Source organism: Haemaphysalis longicornis, unplaced genomic scaffold (assembly GCF_048455015.1).
Source record: "Haemaphysalis longicornis isolate Haplotype H1 unplaced genomic scaffold, Haemaphysalis longicornis Haplotype H1 scaffold_1, whole genome shotgun sequence".
Classification (NCBI taxonomy): Eukaryota; Metazoa; Arthropoda; class Arachnida; order Ixodida; family Ixodidae; genus Haemaphysalis; species Haemaphysalis longicornis.
In genome coordinates, this window is record NW_027526203.1 from 200422215 (window position 1) to 200441482 (window position 19268).

General features: G+C 47.2%; 1 protein-coding gene across 1 annotated transcript; it reads right to left on the reverse strand.

Annotated features, from left to right (window-relative positions):
• Positions 1-4784: 4784 nt before the first annotated feature.
• On the reverse strand, positions 4785-19041 carry LOC144141193 (uncharacterized). Its single transcript, XM_077672757.1, has 3 exons — positions 18752-19041; positions 16733-17158; positions 4785-7134 (listed from the first exon to the last, which is right to left on the reverse strand). Exons 2-3 carry the CDS (start codon positions 17156-17158, stop codon positions 5866-5868), a joined length of 1695 nt encoding a protein of 564 aa, XP_077528883.1. The 5' UTR covers positions 18752-19041; the 3' UTR covers positions 4785-5865.
• Positions 19042-19268: the final 227 nt, after the last annotated feature.

A 19268-nucleotide genomic window follows, 5' to 3' on the forward strand; every position in this document is an offset into this window, starting at 1 on the left:
TGATTGATTGTGGGGTTTAACGCGCCGACGCAACGCAGGCGATGAGGCGCGCCGTAGCGGAGGGCTCCGGATTAATTTTGACCACATGGGGATCTTTAACGTGCGCCGAAATCTCGTACGCACGGGCGTTTTTGCTTTCCGCCTCCATCAGAAAAGCGGCCGCCGCGGCTGGGAATCGAACCCGCGACCTCGTGCTCAGCAGCGCAACGCCTTAGCCACTGAGCCACCGCGGCGGGTTTCCTGAAAGTTCCAGCGTTTCTGCGACCACTGCCATGTTGTACGTACGAATGCCATTTGTCGTACACCTGTTCATCCATTTCGACCGCTCTGCTAATTCAATTTGATCCATCGTACTCGACAGTTCTATGTTCTTACGTTACACCATTAGTTATGTCGTTTTCTGAGTTAGTTTTCCCATTTGTTTTTTACGTGCATGCTGCTTCTCCCAATGGGCACCAAGTGATAAATTCGTGCGCAAGACGGTCAGCGTCAGACCAGGTTGTAATTTTCAAATCCGAACAGCGAGTCGATCAATCGTTATGGTTGTGTAGTCGAACGCCAAGATAGCAAGGTTCTCCCAGGAGTATGATTTTTACTAGTGTCTTAAGAGCGTAATTTGTTCTTGTGGCATGTACCACTGCACGATAATTCTATTTTGCACCCGTGCTTTGTTTAGTTTTCATTTTCTCCGTGGTTGCAACCGCGGCAAAGTTATTGGGGAATGAAGGCCAGCAGGTCAGGGAGGAATTTTTCAGCGTCAGCTGCCGTTGTACTGTAGGTCCCGTCCACAACGTTTCGGGATGACATATCCTCAGGGGCATAATAATTAAACGGCGTTGTTCACGGTTTGTCTTCCCGCATAATTGGACGCTAACGGCGCCTCTTGCAGTGCGTTTTGTTTGCAAGGCGAAACGACAATTGTGGCCACGACGGCGCCCAAGCCGTTCGCGGGCAGTGAAAAACATGCCCCGGTGACGTGTTTTCTTTCTACTCCGACCACTGCTCCAGGGAGAAATGTGGGAAAGTAGGTCTTCTTTGCAAGGTACCGTGATCCCTGGTGGCACGGGCGTAGGGACTCTCTTAAGGGTTTAGCAATACCACACCTCACAATACCTGCTACAAACATCAGGCTGCTGCCATTGATGATACCGTACCATATACCATGCCATACAATGAAGATTTTCGTTTTTAAGCGGCAACATGTCTTGTGGCACAAATGAAGTTGAATTCAAGCATTCATGGGTACAAGTGTGCCACTCCTCCTGGGGAATGCACGGAGTGAGTGGTGGTAGTCCCCAGGGCCAGTGCTGTAGACTCTGAATGCAATTTTTCGATAACCCTGCCTTAACCAGCACAGAGGCCAATGTTGTGACATGTGTTCACTGCTTCGTGTAGCTTCTTACCTTTGCCTGCTTATCCTTACCACATCCCACCAGTATATTCTATCAACTTCAAACTAACCTTAAAAACCAGAGGGTAAGTTCGGACACGCACTTGTACTGTACAGTGTATATATTTGATGGTTCTGTCTTTTCAGTGTTCACACCTGCTAATCTAGTGGTGGATCAAATGGAGCAGCTGGAAGGGGCAGTTCCCCTCCCCCATTTTTGCCTGCTCATATCCCTTTCCCTTCAAGCGTAGAGGAAAGAATGCTCAGCAGAGGCACCTTCCCCCTCTCCAAAGACTTCTATACGCCTCGAGCGCTGCCTGTAGGGGCGCTACTGAAATCCCCCTAGCGGCCGGTCTCGAAAGCAGTCGCGGGAGTTTCCAGCCCGCTCATTACTGTCGCCGTTGCTTTTGCGGCGCATTCGCGACTGATATTTTCCCTTTGTATGCGCTGGAAATACATATTAATGGGGAGAAGTCACTTTTTTTCACAAATGTTGCGTATTTACGAGAGTGTAAATGCTTCTGACGCGATGTTAGTTTGGTACGTTCGGTTCGCATAAGCGCCAGGTGTGTGTTACAGGCCGGCCTCGCGAAACCGGCATATGCATGGAGCTGATTGCAATTCCACGGGGCCCTGAAATCCACGAACAGTACCTCCGTAAGCAGCATTCGTTCAGATACTCATGCTACGTAAATCGGTTTCGTGTGCTTACATAATCTAGTGGAGCAGTGCAGCTCGCCAGTTACGCTTCATATCTCAGATATTGATCACTACCCTGAACAAGCCAATTTGGTATAAATTTCACGGACATTCTACGAAATAAGTACAATGGGTAACGCAAAATTATATGCGGGAATCAGCACACGACGAAGAATTTACTGCTGGGTCGTCTTGTCGCGAGGTGAGCACTCGCAAACATTCATAATCTGCTACATATATAATCCGCTTATATATCCGCGTCCGCGACTAAACGCTTCCTCGAAACATTGTCATATGACATAGGCAGCGTGCAGATCTAGCAAAAAAAGTGAATTCAGAGGGCGTTATCAGATACCACACTCTTCCAACGACACATTTTATCGCTTGTGACTACGTATATGCTTACTGTATACTTCGAAAAATGCCTCCGCCGAGTGATCAGCTGGTCGATAAAGTAAAAAAAGTAAAAAAAAAAAAAAAACTACATAAAAGTGAACGCGCAGCTTGTGTGTGTGTGATTACTAAATCCTCCATTCCTTGATTTCCCTCCGAATTTGAACACAACGATCAATAAGCGTCCCCCTCCCGTACCCCCCCCCCCCCCCCCAAATGTTTTGCGAAATACAGTCGAACACGGATATATCGAACTCTAAGGGGATCGTGAAAGAATTTGATATATCGATAATTCGATATATAAAATAGGCCTATCTGAAGATTATCTGACAACTCCGCACATCACTGAGAGTTTTCTGAAGTCGTGGTAAATGGTAATTTACCGCTTTGACTGTCAAAGCACGGAAAATTCGAACCGCAGCATGATGACCACCGCACTTTAATTATCATTGAAATGTCTTTGAGCTTCGCTTGTTTTTTCTTCTGCATCGTAGAGTTCGCCAAATTGTCTTCAAGAGTACAAACACACACAAATGAGAAAATCAACGCTGTACACTGTGCCACAACAGAGGCGAATAACGCTGACGTAACCTCGGCTGCAGTAGGCGGTTGGGAACGTTGTCAGGCACTGCATGCCGTTATCTTCAGTATCCGAACCGAACACCTCCCCCATCTGGAGGCGTGCAACGAAGTCGCTTTGCACCCGACACGCTCCGCAATAGCCGGGGCGGGTTGTGCTGCATTTGCCTTTACGTCAACGTTGATGGGTGCATCGCCCTCAAAACTACTGCGAGGAATTCCGAACGCCTTTTCAACCAACATATTTTCAGCAGCCTGCACCCGACGAATTCCCGCCTTCGTTGCTCCGAAATAAATGCCTTGTACAAAACAAACACACAACGCCGCATCGGTTCCCCTGCACGAGCCACCAAACAGCTCAGTCACAGAAAAAGAGTGCCTCCGGTCAATTTCTTTTGCTCCTTTATGTCCTTCCACCCCAACCACCATCCGCGTTCTAGCTATCATGGAGCTGCCCCTCGTGCTAGCGTGAAAACAGCTGTTGAAGGCCATCAAAGCGACATAATGCCGCGGACGCCGCCTCTGTCTCACCAAGCCAGGCAGCGCCTGCGATGAGTCAAAATTATCATCAACTCCACCCCACCAGAGGTCGCAAACTTTCAGGGGAGCCTTCAGCGTGGAATTCGATATATCGAATTTGCCCGTGATCAGGAGTTCGATAAACGCGCACAACAGCCCTATACTTTTGCATGGGATTTTCAAGGGGATGTTTGCACTGTTCGATATAGACAATAATTCGATATATCCGTGTTCAACTGTAGCAGTGCATTTCGCATCTAGTGGTCTGGTAAGTTTTACTTTGCTTGAGTTTAAACGAACTTCTTTAGCATTTCCGAAGCGATACTGTTTTTTTTTTTTTAAATTACCGTACCAGCTATTTCTTACGTATATATTCGAAACAAATCCGCATTCGTTGTACACGCTGCAAAACGAAACCAACCTCTCACTGTGCCAGTACCAGGTCTAAACAAGGCGACAAAAGAATTCACTTCCGCCTGACGTATTCGGAGGTGACAGTGGTGACGTGGTGATATGCTGCTGCCGTCGCCGAGAGCGGTGAAGCGCGCACTCCGCAACCCCGGATAGCTCTTGTTGGCGTTCGAGCACTCTATCAGGACGCATCTGTTCTTTGAAGTGCCCTAAACGTACTATTTGCTTACAGACACCACAATAACAAGTTGTTTAGGGCGCCGAAAGGCAAAAGGAAGCGAAAGAGAACCAAGATACTGCATGAGCCGCTACCAGCTGCGCAGTGGCCATCCCGTAAGCGTCGCGTAGAAGTGGTGGCAGGCGGCGCAACGATCGCAAAGCTCGAGGCGTATAGAGGATCAGTATTGTTTCACTGCTATGGCTAATCATCAACAGATTTTGAGGTCCTTCTGGCTTTCGGCATTGACATGCCTAATTATCTACCGCTTGACAAGTGGTGGTGACAGCTTCACAAAATGTTATGTCACGGCCTCTTCTGGCATACCTTCCTCATGCCTTCAACTTCGAGAAGTGTGCAAATAAACTCGCCACTTCCCTTCCCCCGATTTGCCTTCCTCCTGCCCTGCAAGGCATCTGGATTAGCCTCTGTGGCTAGTATTTGTGTTTTAATCATACACATGGAAGGGTGTGGTGCATTGCGGTGTCAACCGGCCAACATGTGCACAAACGCTTTCGAAGCACCTGTTTTTTCCCACGTTTCATAGAAAGGATACAAAGTCAGTTGAAGCATTACTTCATTGGCAAACTTCTTTATGTCATCAACAATTTCAAAATGCTGCGTACATTCTGAGCCTTAAAATTCCACACAAGCTCCCCATATCCAGGCCTTCCTGGATCACCCATCTAAATAGTCAAGTAATTCTAAAAAAAGACCTCTTCTACAACACATCCAGAAACTGTGTGTAACCCCTTCAATTACAACACATACAACAAATAACACAAACAATCATTGGTGATTAGGTATTCAATTATTTATCTATTAGTGATTTGGCAAACCACCATTCACTCCACTCAACCACACTTTAAAAGTAAACCTGAGATTTATCCTGTATTGCAATACAAAATGGCTATTAGCTAAGCCAGGTTGTTCTTTACATTGGCTTAACTCTCTCAATACTTTGTTTTTGTTTTAAGAACCAGCACATATTTCTAGGAAAATTCTTTTTTCCACCTGTAAATAGCTACAAAACAGCTGCAAATAGCCTGCAAATTACAAAACTAGGAATAGCTTTGTGGTTTTCATCCACCTTCATCACAATTCTTAATGACTAGATTGTCCAAACTTTCAACATACCAAAAGCACAGGAATATCACGGATATCTATTTATCATGTGCTCTGCCCTCAGACCCTCATACATGATTACACACCTTCTGTATGCTATGCATTATTTGAGTACAATACCATGCTTAGTGCTACATGTTAGGTCAGACCGTTTGTTATACGCACTGCAACAGGTATTTTTGTAATCATCACCCCAATCAGTGCCATAATATTAAGAATGGCCATCTGAGTCCACTGCACTGCCCTTAAGTTTAATTAAAGATAGTTATAAAAAACACTACAGTACACATAATATGCACATTTTGTAAATGATATACCAGTGCACCGACCACTAGTTAGGAGCGATTTTCATGAATTCACAGCATTATAGATATTATTGTAACTATTAAAATCATCATAAAATTATTGTACCACTGGAACATAGTTCAGATTCTCACTATTCTCTGAGAAGAAGCATACGAAGGAAAATTGCACAAGCTGCATGTGCAGTCTGCCCTACACAACAGTTGCTTATCAGTTCGGTAGGCTGGAGTCATTGCTGCATAACTGTGTTGAGGAAGACGTCTTGCGTATCGCGCTGGAAAGCAGTGGTTGCAGCTTTGGAGGTCATTGGCTGTGTGACTAAGGTTTTTTTTTGCACTGGCTGTGCTCTATGTACGTAGAAACAGGGCACCGTCCTTTTTGCAGGTGTTAGTGAAAAGTGCGCCAGCGTTCCTTCTACAGGAGGTTGGTGACAGTATATCCTATTGGCAAACACTCGCATGACCCCAGCCGAGCTTCGTGTGGCACAGAAAATGTCAGGCATGCCGAGCACAAAGTCCTCAATCGTGTTGTAGCCGAAAGCTTGATAATCAATGCTGCTCCCAAATCTGCGGGTGTAGACTTTGTCCAGCTGAAGCACGTCAATGCCACTCATGTAGTGGTCAGCCATTAGCTGGCGTAGGTTGTCTTTAGTCTCTTTAAGTATGCAGGGTGGCTGCGAATTTGGTGGTTGCTGTAGTACTGCAGGTGTCCGTGGCACGGGCTGTGGCCGGCTGACACTGCGGACTGGCTTGGAGATAGTTGGCGGGTTACTCAAAAGTGGTTTAGATTTTGTCTGGCCACTGCCAAAGTTCTGAACATGCTGGACTTTCTTGAGGCTGTTGGCACGCTTTAAGGTAGTTGGTGGGTGGTTAACTAATGGTTTGGACGTTTTCTGGCCGTTGACAAGGTTCTGGACATGCTGGACTTTGTTGAGGCCGTTGGCGTGCTTGATCCTAGTTGGTGGGCGGCTTACCAGTGGTTTGGGAGCTTTCTGGCCGTTGACAAGATTCTGGATATGCTGGACTTTGTTGAGGCCGTTGACGTGCTTGATCCTAGTTGGTGGGCGACTTACCAGTGGTTTGGGAGCTTTCTGGCCGTTGACAAGATTCTGGATATGCTGGACTTTGTTGAGGCCGTTGACGTGCTTGATCCTAGTTGGTGGGCGACTTACCAGTGGTTTGGGAGCTTTCTGGCCGTTGACAAGATTCTGGATATGCTGGACATCCTTCGTTACGGTTGGCCTGACATAGAACTCGTTTGCATTACTCCCCTGCGTCAAGCACACAGTGTCAGGGAGGCTCCGGAGAAACTCGAGGGGGTCGCCAAAGCCATGCTGTTTGAACGGAAGCTCCTGGCCTTCGCTGCTTTTGAATTCACACAGAAACTGGCGAAGAGTTAGTGGTCGCTTGTCTGCAATCAGCAAGGAACGGATGATGGCTTTGATGGTTTCTAGTTCGTCACAGCCTTCCTTGGAAGCCGCCATGTCTTGCTGCGGGATCTGTTGAAGAAAGACGAAAGTTGTTTATCACCACCAAGCACATTGAGATGACAAATAAGCCACCACTGCATTAGACATCTTCGCTTGCGAGCTGGGGGGTGACAACACCTACCAATTATTTTGATGCCCTGACATGTGCACTATTGCTTGATAAATGATGCAGAATGGCATATGCATAATAAAGGGCACAGCAAATGTTGAGGCCTGCTTGAGTATTGTGAAGGCTGTGCCTCAAGGAACCTGATAACCTGCACCCATGGGCAGTAATAACACTTTTCATATTATTTATGTCAACTTCTGTCATGCATTTTATGTTTTCTTTTGTTGCTTGTGGCCAGCACTATAGCAAGACAACACTGAGGTGAGCTGGTCACAAGTCCCTGCTGCTTCCCCACTGCTCCAAACCCCTTACCCTCACCTCTCGACTGAAACCAACACCCGATATTAGTACAACCAAACCATCACCCTCCTTTCCTACGCAGTCAAACTACAGAATAGACTAAAAAACTCGTGGAGTAAAATGCTGGAATCAGAGTCCAAGCATTGTCACACTAAATACAACTCGCTGCCCAAACTGCAAACATCCAGAGCTGCTCAACCATTCCATACACTCTCCCACAAGAAGGGCCATCCCGCCCTGCCCCGACATCCAATAGAACCCGCACGTCTGCCTTCTGAGCATCTCTCTCATGATGGAGCAACAGATCAACCAAGAACTGACGTATCTCAAAGTGCAGGAAGAACCTTTCACCACAATGCCTATAAAACCCTCGACTAAGGCGTTGCGCTGCTGAGCACGAGGTCGCGGGTTCGATTCCCGGCCGCGGCGGCCACTTTTCTGATGGAGGCGAAAAGCAAAAAAGCCCGTGTGTACGAGATTTCGGAGCACGTTAAAGATCCCCAGGTGGTCAAAATTAATCCGGAGCCCTCCACTACGGCGCGCCTCATCGCCTGCGTTGCGTCAGCGCGTTAAACCCTACAATCAAATCAAAATCAAAATCAATAAAACCCTCGATAACGCTAACCCAAACCATCTTCAAGCAAGGAGAAACATTCAGAGCCTGCATTATCAATCTCGAAGAAGCTCTTAAAGGAGCCATGAAGACAAAATACAAGTTGGGTTTATTAGAAAGACTGCTTAGTCCCGATAACAATGATACCAATATCATCGCAATCTTCGAAGAAATAACGGAGATATTAAAGAAAACGTGTAAAGCTGAGGCGACCCCCTAGCCAATTTCCCGCAACTTTTCTATGACGTCACGGAACCTTGTTTGTGCGATTGACGGCCGCCTAACTGACCTGTCGCGACGACACATGACTGGACATCTGTAATGGGGCCTCTAGTTCTATTTGACCGCATCACTTGAATGCTAACGTGCAGTTAACGCACTGAAAATTATGTTTTATTGTTGGCCCGTATGACGTCATTGTTGCTCATAACACGTCACTGTGGCGCGAAATTTGAAAGTTTTTAATTACTTCTTGCATTTTTTTCGTTAAAAAACAGCTTTTGTGGCTCTAATGGAGCTGAGTGAGATACTGAATCCTAGTTCTTACAAATTAAGCGAAGTTGTATTTTCTCTTCATGGCTCCTTTAACAACAAAATTGACAAGGTGTGCTTGATCCTGAACCACCTGCACAACAGGTGAGGCAGCCTAGTCGATCTGAACGAGGTGCGCAGTGTGATAAGGCTGCTGCTGATTATCGTCAAATGCTGTTATGCAGCAAAACCACCTAGCAACAGTACCCTTTTTTCTGCCACTCACACTCGTTTGCGCAACGACATGGACTCTAAGGCATAATAACTGTAACACCACCTCCTCCTCACAACTTTTCTCCCCCTCCTCTTCTGCAATCCCAGTCTATCTCCACTTAGTCTATACTCAAACAGCCTTAACTCAAAAGAGCTTGAGAGAAATCCCCACGCGAAGAATTCAGTCAGCACAAACGAACTACAGAACAAGTCTTTGCTGCCCCCGAAAGCAAAATAGACCTTATGCTTCCTGGTCTCGCTACTCCAACAAGCAGACTGCACCCCAGCAAATTGGAACCTTAACTGAGGTTATCGATCCCCTCACCCAACAAATAGACACGATCCCTGATCAGCAAGCCAAAGTGGAAGCCCAGACTGCCTCCTTCAAGTGTCAACTCTTTACGCTCCCTACCATACTCAATACCCAGTACTAGTATTGAATAATTCCTGCAATAGAATCTATCCAGCTACCTTCATGTGGAACTTCAGGGGCTTTTTCAAACGCAAGTGCGGACTCTTTATTCAGTATATATAGTATTTATAGAGCCCGATAAACCATAGCTCCAATGAACAGGAACTTCTCAAGTTGTGGGCTACAAAACTTATGAGCCTGAAGGCAATGATAAATACATTGCAACCCTCATTCGCAAAGGCACAGCTGCCACTGTTCGGGCCCAGAACATTCGTTGCCATTAAAAAGCACAATAATTTAATCACCACTACATTGCATGACACTACCTCGCATAATACTGTAACGCTACATAACTTGTTGAATGTTGTGCACAGTAGATGGCATTGACTATGGCACAGGCCAATCCCGCCGGCGAAAATGCCGGGGCGACGAAGAGAAGAACGAGGTGCTTTTCGCGTATCCAGGGCTCGGACTCGACGCTCAGCAACGGCCGCTAGGGATGAAGCTCGCACTATTTGAAAAGGATACCAGAGTACCCCTGGCAACAGTGAGTGACGAAACTTGCGATTTTAAGGGTGACTGCGCTACGCGTGACGAACAGCTTTTGAAGATGATAAACAAAGGTCTTTCTTCTGCCGAGAGGGAGGCGTTAGCCCATGTCCTTTCAAGGCATGCGACAGTATTTGACTTTTCCACCAACCCCGGCAACAAGATCGAAATCCCGCCTTCTCGCACGCGCCACAGCATAGACACCGGAACCGCCCGCCCGCTCCGGCAAAAACCGTATCGGGTTTCTCCTGGCGAGAGGAAGGTCATCGCAGACCAGGTCAACGAGATGCTACAGAAGGGAGTGGTACAGGAATCAGCTAGCCCTTGGGTAGCGCCGGTAATCCTGGTGAAGAAGAAGGATGGTTCCTGGCGATTCTGTGTTGACTACAGACGCCTGAACGCAATTACAAAGAAAGACATGTACCCTCTTCCTCGCATAGATGATGTTATTGACTGTCTGCACTCCGCCTCCTACTTTTCGTCAGTTGACTTAAGATCTGGTTACTGGCAAATTCCGATGGATCCGGCCCACAAAGAGAAGACGGCTTTTGTGACTCCTGACGGGCTATTTGAATTTAACGTCATGCCGTTTGGCCTTTGTAACGCCCCAGCTACATTTGAAAGGTTCATGGACACAATTTTGCGTGGTTTAAAGTGGGAGATTTGTCTGTGCTACCTCGACGACGTAGTAATTTTTGGACGCACTTTTGAAGAGCACAACACCCGCCTTGACATGGTCCTGAACTGCCTAGAAAAAGCCGGCCTTGTGCTAAATTAAAAAAAATGCCGCTTCGGCGAGCGCCAGACCTTAGTGTTGGGGCATCTAGTCGACAAAGATGGCGTTAGACCTGATCCACAAAAGATTGAAGCCGTGAGTCAGTTTAAGCAGCCAAAGTCTGTGCGCGACCTACGAAGTTTCCTGGGGCTATGCTCCTACTTTCGTCGGTTTGTACCAAACTTTGCAGAGCTCGCTTCTTCTTTGTCTTCTCTGTTACGCAAAAATGCTCCTTTCTACTGGACATCTGAGTGCGAAGCCTCCTTTTCTCAACTGAAATTTCTTCTCACGTCGGGGCCAATGCTACGCCATTTCGATCCGGCTGCTCCTACAGAAGTGCATACGGACGCCAGCGGCATCGGAATCGGAGCAGTCCTTGTGCAGAGACTTCGCGGCACTGAGCATGTGATTGCCTACGCCAGCCGCACGCTCAGCAAACCTGAGAAAAATTATACAGTGACTGAGCAAGAATGTTTGGCTGTCATCTTTGCTGTGCATAAGTTTCGCCCTTACATCTATGGACGGCCTTTTACAATTGTTACGGACCACCACTCCTTATGTTGGCTCGTTGGACTACGTGATCCATCTGGGCGGCTCGCCCGCTGGGCCCCCAGACTCCAAGAATATGATTTCGTTGTTTCCTACAAAAGCGGCCGCCGACACACCGACGCTGACTGCCTTTCCCAGCTCCCAGTTTCATGTATCACCTGCGAAGCTGACAATTTCGACGACTATCTTGCAGCAGTCGTTGAGACATTCCCTGACATAGAAACCTTCCGGCGAGAACAGGAAGGTGACCCCAAGCTAGCATCCTTCTTCACCACTGCTCGCGACTCCACCCCTCCCAACCGCTTTTCTATTCGGGATGGTCTGCTCTACAAAGCAAACTACAATGCGACTGGAGCGCGGTTCCTTCTCGTTGTACCCGAGCGGCTGCGCCCTTGCGTGCTTCGTGCTATGCATGATGACATGACGTCTGGGCACCTTGGCTTCGCTCGCACATTAAACCGCATACAAGAACGCTTTTACTGGCCCAACATGCGGCGCACGACTGAAAAATACGTCGCCAGTTGTGTGGAGTGTCGGCGCTACCACACCGCCCGGCCTCCTCCATCCTGTGAATCCACCCACTGCTCCATTTGAGAAAGTCGGGATTGATTTCGTTGGCCCACTTCCACGGACGCCAGCTGGAAACCGCTGGGTTATCGTCTGCGTAGACCACCTGACGCGTTACGCAGAAATTGCGACTGTACCAACAGCTTCAGCAGCCTCGGTTTCTATGTTCCTGCTAAATTTTATGATTCTGAGGCATGGCGCTCCGCGCGTGCTTATAAGTGATCGTGGCCGCCAATTTATTGCGGATGTTGTAGAGGAGCTACTTCGCCTTTGCACCTCACAGTTTCGCCATGCTACACCGTATCATCCGCAGACCAACGGACTTGTTGAACGCACAAATCGAACACTTCTCAACATGATTTCAATGTACGTGGCCTCAGACCACAAAAACTGGGATGAAATATTGCCTTTCATAACTTACGCGTACAACACGGCCAAGCACGAAACAACCGGCTACAGTCCCTTCTACCTCGTCTACGCACGCAATCCTCGCACTCCTCTGGACACCATCCTGCCATTCTCGTTGCACGACGAGGAGTCAGTTGCCAAGACTCTGTGCCTGGCCGAAGAGTCCCGCCAATTAGCTCGCCTGCGCACCCTTGCATCACAGACCCGGTCTAAACAGAGATACGACGTTCGCCACCGCAGTGTATCATTCTGTAAAGGTGATTTGGTGTGGTTATGGACTCCCTTTAGGAAACGTGGACTGTGTAGCAAGTTTTTGTCGCGTTACACTGGCCCATTCGTTATTCTCGATCGTGTAAGCGACGTGACCTACGTCATTTCGTGCCTCACAACACATGGTCGCCGGTCCAGCAAGACCCAACTTGTGCACGTCGCCCGGCTAAAGACTTATCACCCTCGTGCTGCTGAGTGACTCACCCGGCGGGTTTCGTCTGCGGAGGGGGGAAATGTAACGCTACATAACTTGTTGAATGTTGTGCACAGTAGATGGCATTGACTATGGCACAGGCCAATCCCGCCAGCGAAAATGCCGGGGCGACGAAAAGAAGAACGAGGTGCTTTTCGCGTATCCAGGGCTCGGACTCGACGCTCAGCAACGGTCCTCACCCAGGTTTTTTTAAATAAACCCTCAGCTCACCCCTCAACGCCTGAGCGTCACCGTAACAATACTAATGCACACAGCTCCCTTCATAAACACGGGGCAAGTTCACTTCCATGTACTCTGGCCATCCTATGCGTCACTTCATACACCTTGTGGGCACAGAACTTGCACTACTAAAGACTGGAAGATCTACCGCCTCATCCATCACGAATGATTCAATTTCCTCAATGGCCCCCTCACTAAAACATGCAAAGGGAATTTGACAGAATGAAACACTAACCTTGATCTCGCATTAATCCATGAGCACTTGCAAGCACGATAAACTTTCACTGGAGAAATACTCACAAGTGAACACAGCGTCCTACATACTTAACTTTTTATTCCCAAGTAGTGCCGCCTAAACAAAACCGTGCACAAAACTAACTGGCACAAGTTTTGTCTGGACATGGTTGGAATGGTTGAACATAACCTAAAACTGTGGAGTAACCCAGGTCAAAGAAGACCTTCAAGCTCGCATTAAGTGCATTGGAACAACTTTCTTGATGTAGATTTGCACTTACTAGACATGTTGGAGGCACGGCGCAGTCTGGTAAAGCATTGGAAACACGATAAACTCCATAGGAGTCTAAAAACCCACATAACGCAGCTCAACAAGTAGATCCAAGAGTATGCATTTCACCCTACTTGCAGCAACTGGCATAACATTTGCAACAAGCGAAAGGTAAGCTTCGTCTAAAATGATCATTAATTCCGATTACTCTCGAACAGGCCTTGGCAAGCGCTTTGCTAATCTTGCATCTCATTATAATACGTGGATGCACTGCTACAAGAGTTGGCCGACACCTGCCCACCTCAGACTGACCACCCAGCATACAAACACTACGATTGCCCTGCCAATGACACTGACTATCTCAACCATCTGATATACACGACAGAACTTAAACAGGCCATCGCGCCGGTCCCGATAAACTCTTCTACAGGGCCCCCAAAATTTGAACAGTGCTCACTACCACCTGCTGCTAGGCATCACGAACGAAGCTTGGGAATAAGACACATTACCTGTTGTCTCGAAGGACGCCAAAGTCGTATCTATTCCCAAGGCAAACAAACCTGTTGAGGTTCAGTACCTACCTTCGACTCATCTCTCTAGGCTCCTGCCTCGGTAAAGTGATAGGATGAATTTTTGAACACCTCACTAGTACCTTCACAAAATCAACTGGTACGTCCATCAGATAGTCGGCTATATAGAATGTGCATATCCACTCACAATGTCCTTCTGCAGCTGTATAAGAATATCATTGACAACCCAAGTACAACGCAAACTCGAGCCATACTGGCCACAGACCTGTATAAGTGGGGTTGTTCCTTTTCGGGTTATATATTTTTTTCTAAAATAGGGGGGTAAAGATCAGGTGCTATTTTTCGAACTTATAATCAGGGAGACATTGGGTTTTGTTGTTAAACAATAGTGAAATTTGAGTTTTTTAGGGTTTCATCTACAGATGTAAGATGTGATACACACAGTTTATTTGATCAGAAGGTATCACAAGCTTCTTAACTTTAACGCATTAAAATTGGTGCTTGTTCAAGCTGATAATCAGGAAGCATCAGTGTTTCATGGCAAACACTCTCCGAAATTTGGTTTGTTTCTAAATGAACCAGTAATGATGACAGTAAAGAGCCCTGATAACTTCTAAGAAATGATACATTTTATTCACAAAAAGCTGGTCATCCATTCTTTACACAACCTTCTTTAAATACATTATCATCTGCATGTGCAAATCTCCATTCGAGACCTGTCTAATCGTTGAACGTATCTCAGCTTGGAGAAAGTTCTTTCAACATCACAGCTTCCATTAGCTAGGCACAACAATATCAGTGCAGCATTTGCCAGCTCGCGGTAGCAAGTGGTAGGGTTATGGCAACACTCAATGAGTTTGAAAGCTGTGTTTGTGGGGGCTCACTTTCAGCAGGTGCAGGTTGGGAACGGCAGATCGCCAGCGTACAATGGTGTAGAGCGCTACTTTGAAAAGGCCCCTTCGGGGAGAAATCGGGTGAAACTCCTGACACATGTTCGGGGTATAAGAATTGGGCAAAATGGGGCTTTACCCCAAAACAAACAAACCCATGTATAAGGCTTTTGAGAATGTTTGCCACGATGGTACCCTCATAAATATAGAAGCCACAGGCTGTGGTTCTCATATGTACAACACATTTGTAGCTTGCTAAAGGACTGAACTTTCAGGATCACCCTTGGTGCTCACTCCACACTCGGGTCATGGCAAACTACAAGGACCAGTGGTGCCACGTAATCTATTTACTTTACCAATTCCACCTATTAGATGGTGCCCTGAACCCCCAAAACACTGCCTAAAAACTGAAGTCCCCATTCTGGGGCTCAAGTAGCAAAGCAACAGGAAGTCTAGTGCCACCGATGCTCACCTCCACAAACAGGGAGAGCAAATCATACCCACGCTCTGCCACATAAACAACAGAATAACCGACCTAAAAAAAAGTGGAAGTGTGCAGTTCAGGGATGCCCTTCCCACCTTTCGTTTCTGCTATCTTCTTCCCTAACTCAACGTAACAGAAGGTGAAAAGAGATAGCTTGAAGCACTCATGCAAAAAGCCATGAAAGTGGCCTCAAACCTACCTCTGATTTCCAGCACTGATGCCCTTTTGAAGACAGGATCATATAACACGTTAGACGAGGCTATCAAGGAGCACAAAATGATCAACTTCAACACCATCAGACCCCCAAAGATGCCAAATCCTTGATGCTCTGGGATGCAGCACATGAACACCAACAGACCATCAGTCATTGGCCCTCATCTTATGGAGGGCACCAGGAGGCACTTTCGGACAGCCCCCTTCCCAGTCTTATGGACTCTATCAATGACCCTGCACGGTGACGCCAATGTGCTGTCCTCTTTCAAAAACTTGTCGAAAAGGCAGCATTTATCAAGTAGACGATAGCATCAGTGAACGTTGCAGCAGCCTTGTTGCACTTAACGTGCATCTGGATACTATTACCACAGAGAATTGCAATCGATGGGAGCACTATGGCAGCCGATATTGAGCTCCTTGCCATCCCTTGTGCTCTTCAGTGCCAACACAACTCTGCCCCTTCTGATACTAGTCTACCAACCCTTATCCTTCACTGCGAGCCGGCCTAGTTGGAACTGATTCATTTTGAAGGTAACAGCGCACAGAAACGGGGACAAAGAAAGGAACGCTTGTCCGTGTGTTCCTTTCTTTGTCCCCGTTTCTGTGCGCTATTACCTTCAAAATGTACCAACCCTTACCTTCATACTCTCAAGAGTCTTGTCAGCAGCTTACCCAAAACAACCCACAGTGGCTTATTTACTCAACACTTACACCAATCAAAATTATGAAGTCATTTGGATCCCTGGACATGGTGGAATTCTTGGCTATGAATGGGTAAACGTGCTCAACCAATACGGCTCATCTCAGGGTGCCGGACATGCCACGTGCACAGCCCCCCTCCCACCAAAAAAACATACACAACTACAGCTCAACAAACAAGACCTCCCTCTGTCTCATGCAGCTTTATCTTGGGAGCAGGCAGTACTGTTCTGGCAAGCAGATTAGCGCACTCATAATGCGGGCACGTGCGCATTTCCTCTGCTCAAATGCATCTGATCCTCCACCCATTTGTGTACACTGCAGCAGATATTTAAATGGAGAGCATATTCTACGGGAATGGCCAGCTATACATCCTTGGCGCGGCATGGCTGGCCCAGGCTGCTCGTTGTGAGGAACAGCTAATACTGGTCGCTCACATTCAGCGTAGGCAAGACATGAGCTGCCTCATTAAAGGGACCTTGGACTAAGGGACGTGCAGCTCTTCGAACCTTTTTTTTTAAAATATAGGTAGGCATTACACTCACTCAGTTACTCACCAGTGGTTTGGATGTTTTCGGGTCGTTGACCAGGTTCTGGACATGCTGGACTTTCTTGAGGCTGTTGGCATGCTTGATCCTAGTTGGTGGGCGACTTACCAGTGGTTTGGGAGCTTTCTGGCCGTTGACAAGATTCTGGATATGCTGGACATCCTTCGTTACGGTTGGCCTGACATAGAACTCGTTTGCATTACTCCCCTGCGTCAAGCACACAGTGTCAGGGAGGCTCCGGAGAAACTCGAGGGGGTCGCCAAAGCCATGCTGTTTGAACGGAAGCTCCTGGCCTTCGCTGCTTTTGAATTCACACAGAAACTGGCGAAGAGTTAGTGGTCGCTTGTCTGCAATCAGCAAGGAACGGATGATGGCTTTGATGGTTTCTAGTTCGTCACAGCCTTCCTTGGAAGCCGCCATGTCTTGCTGTGGCATCTGTTGAAGAAAGATGAAAGTTGCTTATCACCACCAAGCACATTCAGATGAAAAACCAACACCCCCTGGCATCAGACACCTCCGGTGCTTTGTCTCTCAGCAAGCAAAAAATTTCCAGAAATTGGTATTGAGGGGGTGGGGGGGTTGACACCTGCCAGTTTGGTTGGCTTCAAAGTATACTGTAATTTTCCGACATGCACCTCATGTGAATTACAAAAGATTGAGAATTACATGCCCTAGAATATGCATCATAAAAGATGCAGCAAATGTGAGGGCTTCTGCAGCCTGCAAGGGCATTCTGATGGCCGCATCCTAAAGAATTTGAAGCATACAACCTGAGCCTATGGCCAGATTACGACCCTTTTCACTGTATTTATGTCAACATTGGCCTTTAAAATTCACTTGTATCAAGCTTTGCACTTCGTTCTTGCTTTAGTATTGTTAACTTCTATATGATATGTATTCTACATTTTCTTTAGTTGCCCGTGGCCAACGCTATCACAAGTTGACGAGTGTGGATTGATGGGCCAGTTGGTACTTTAACATCCCTGAAGCACAGTGCACTACAACAGGACCGAGGGAGGTATTCAAAATGCACTTAAAACCAGCTTTGCACTTGGCTCTTGCTTTAGTGCCTCGAACTTCTATCATGTATTCCATTTTCGTTTGTTGCTTGTGGCCTCTGCTACTGCAAGACGACAATGCGGTGAGTTGGCCCCAAGTCCTTGCTGCCTCCGATGCAGCTCCGAGCCCCTGATGCCCCCCCCCCCCCCCCTTCCCGCCCCTTTTGCAACACCAACAGGCAACATTATGAGGACACTGTATCCCTACTTAGTGAAAACACAGCATTGTCTAAACGACTATTTGAGTAAAACGCGCGCAAACCAGAGTACAAGCATTAGAGTACGCTATACAACTTATTGCTCAAATGGAAATCCCCCACAGGCTCACCCATCCCTCGCACTCTCCCACAGGTACCCATTCCCACCCACAACATCCCAAAGAAGCACGCACTCTAACTCTGAAGATGCAACAAAAGATCAACCAGAAACTGAAGCAACTCAATGTGCAGGAAAAGCAATATTTCTCCTCATTTGGAGAAATATTGCTCTTCCTTTATGTGAAAAGAAACCCCCAGTTTGAAGCAATGGGAGGACCAGCAAGCCCACCAGCACCTACTGGAGGACAGGGCCCACCGGGCAGCAAAGGACCATGTCTTCCTGGACCAAGGAGGACTCCTACCAAACGCTTATACCTTCTTTGCTTGATTCATTGAATCTAGTGTACCCACCTTGAACAGATGTCTCGAGAAACTACTACACAACTTACAAATAAAATAAACAAAAGAGCTTATTTATTTCTGGGCATTCGAAAGTAACTGCTGTGCTGCTGCTTTCCTTTTTCAAGCAATAATTACCCCATATAATCACAATAATTATCCACAATATCAATCACGTAATGTATACTATAAGGTGCGGGTATTGTGCTGGAACTTCAGTCCGTAGGGATATTCGGTATTCTATTACAGAACACCGAATAAGTGTGCAAGTCGTGCTCTAGATCACGACGTTAAAAGGGATGTCATGTACGTACCTGCTGCGGGCGTGTCACGAAATATAGTCAAAAGAACCATCATTGCTTCATCGGGACATCACGGTCCAAAGTCTCTTCCCTGTAGTCACATTAGCAACCAGTCACAAATCTTTGCACAGCATGGAGCTCTTCTGCCTCACGAAATCACACTTCGCAAACAAATACCCGCACTGGCGATCAGGAATGCACAGAAGACGCGCACTTTGGGTGGCAGCAACAAGTGCCCGCGCTAAACACATCGCACGCACGTTGACATGTTCGGTATCGAGTAGAGTGAAACCTCGCGCTCCTCCGCTTCTCCTTTCCCCTGACATCGATGTCCCTGAATTCTTGCGACGGTGGCGGAGCCATGCGGCAACTAGCAAAAACTGTCGGGCTTTTCGATGTACAGTTGGTACGGTTGGTACAGTCTGGTACAGTCTCGGACTCACCATAGAATTTATTTCTCTATGGGCTCGCCGCGGACTGCCCGAGAAGCAGGCCGGCATTTTATTTTCCCATGTATCCTCGGGGAATC

Coding starts and splice junctions, on each gene's coding strand:
- LOC144141193 (XM_077672757.1), bottom strand. CDS start 17,158: ATGCCACAGCAAGACATGGCGGCTTCCAAGGAAGGCTGTGACGAACTA. Junction 7,135..16,732: donor CGAAAACATCCAAACCACTG/GTGAGTAACTGA, acceptor TTTCTTCAACAG/ATCCCGCAGCAAGACATGGC.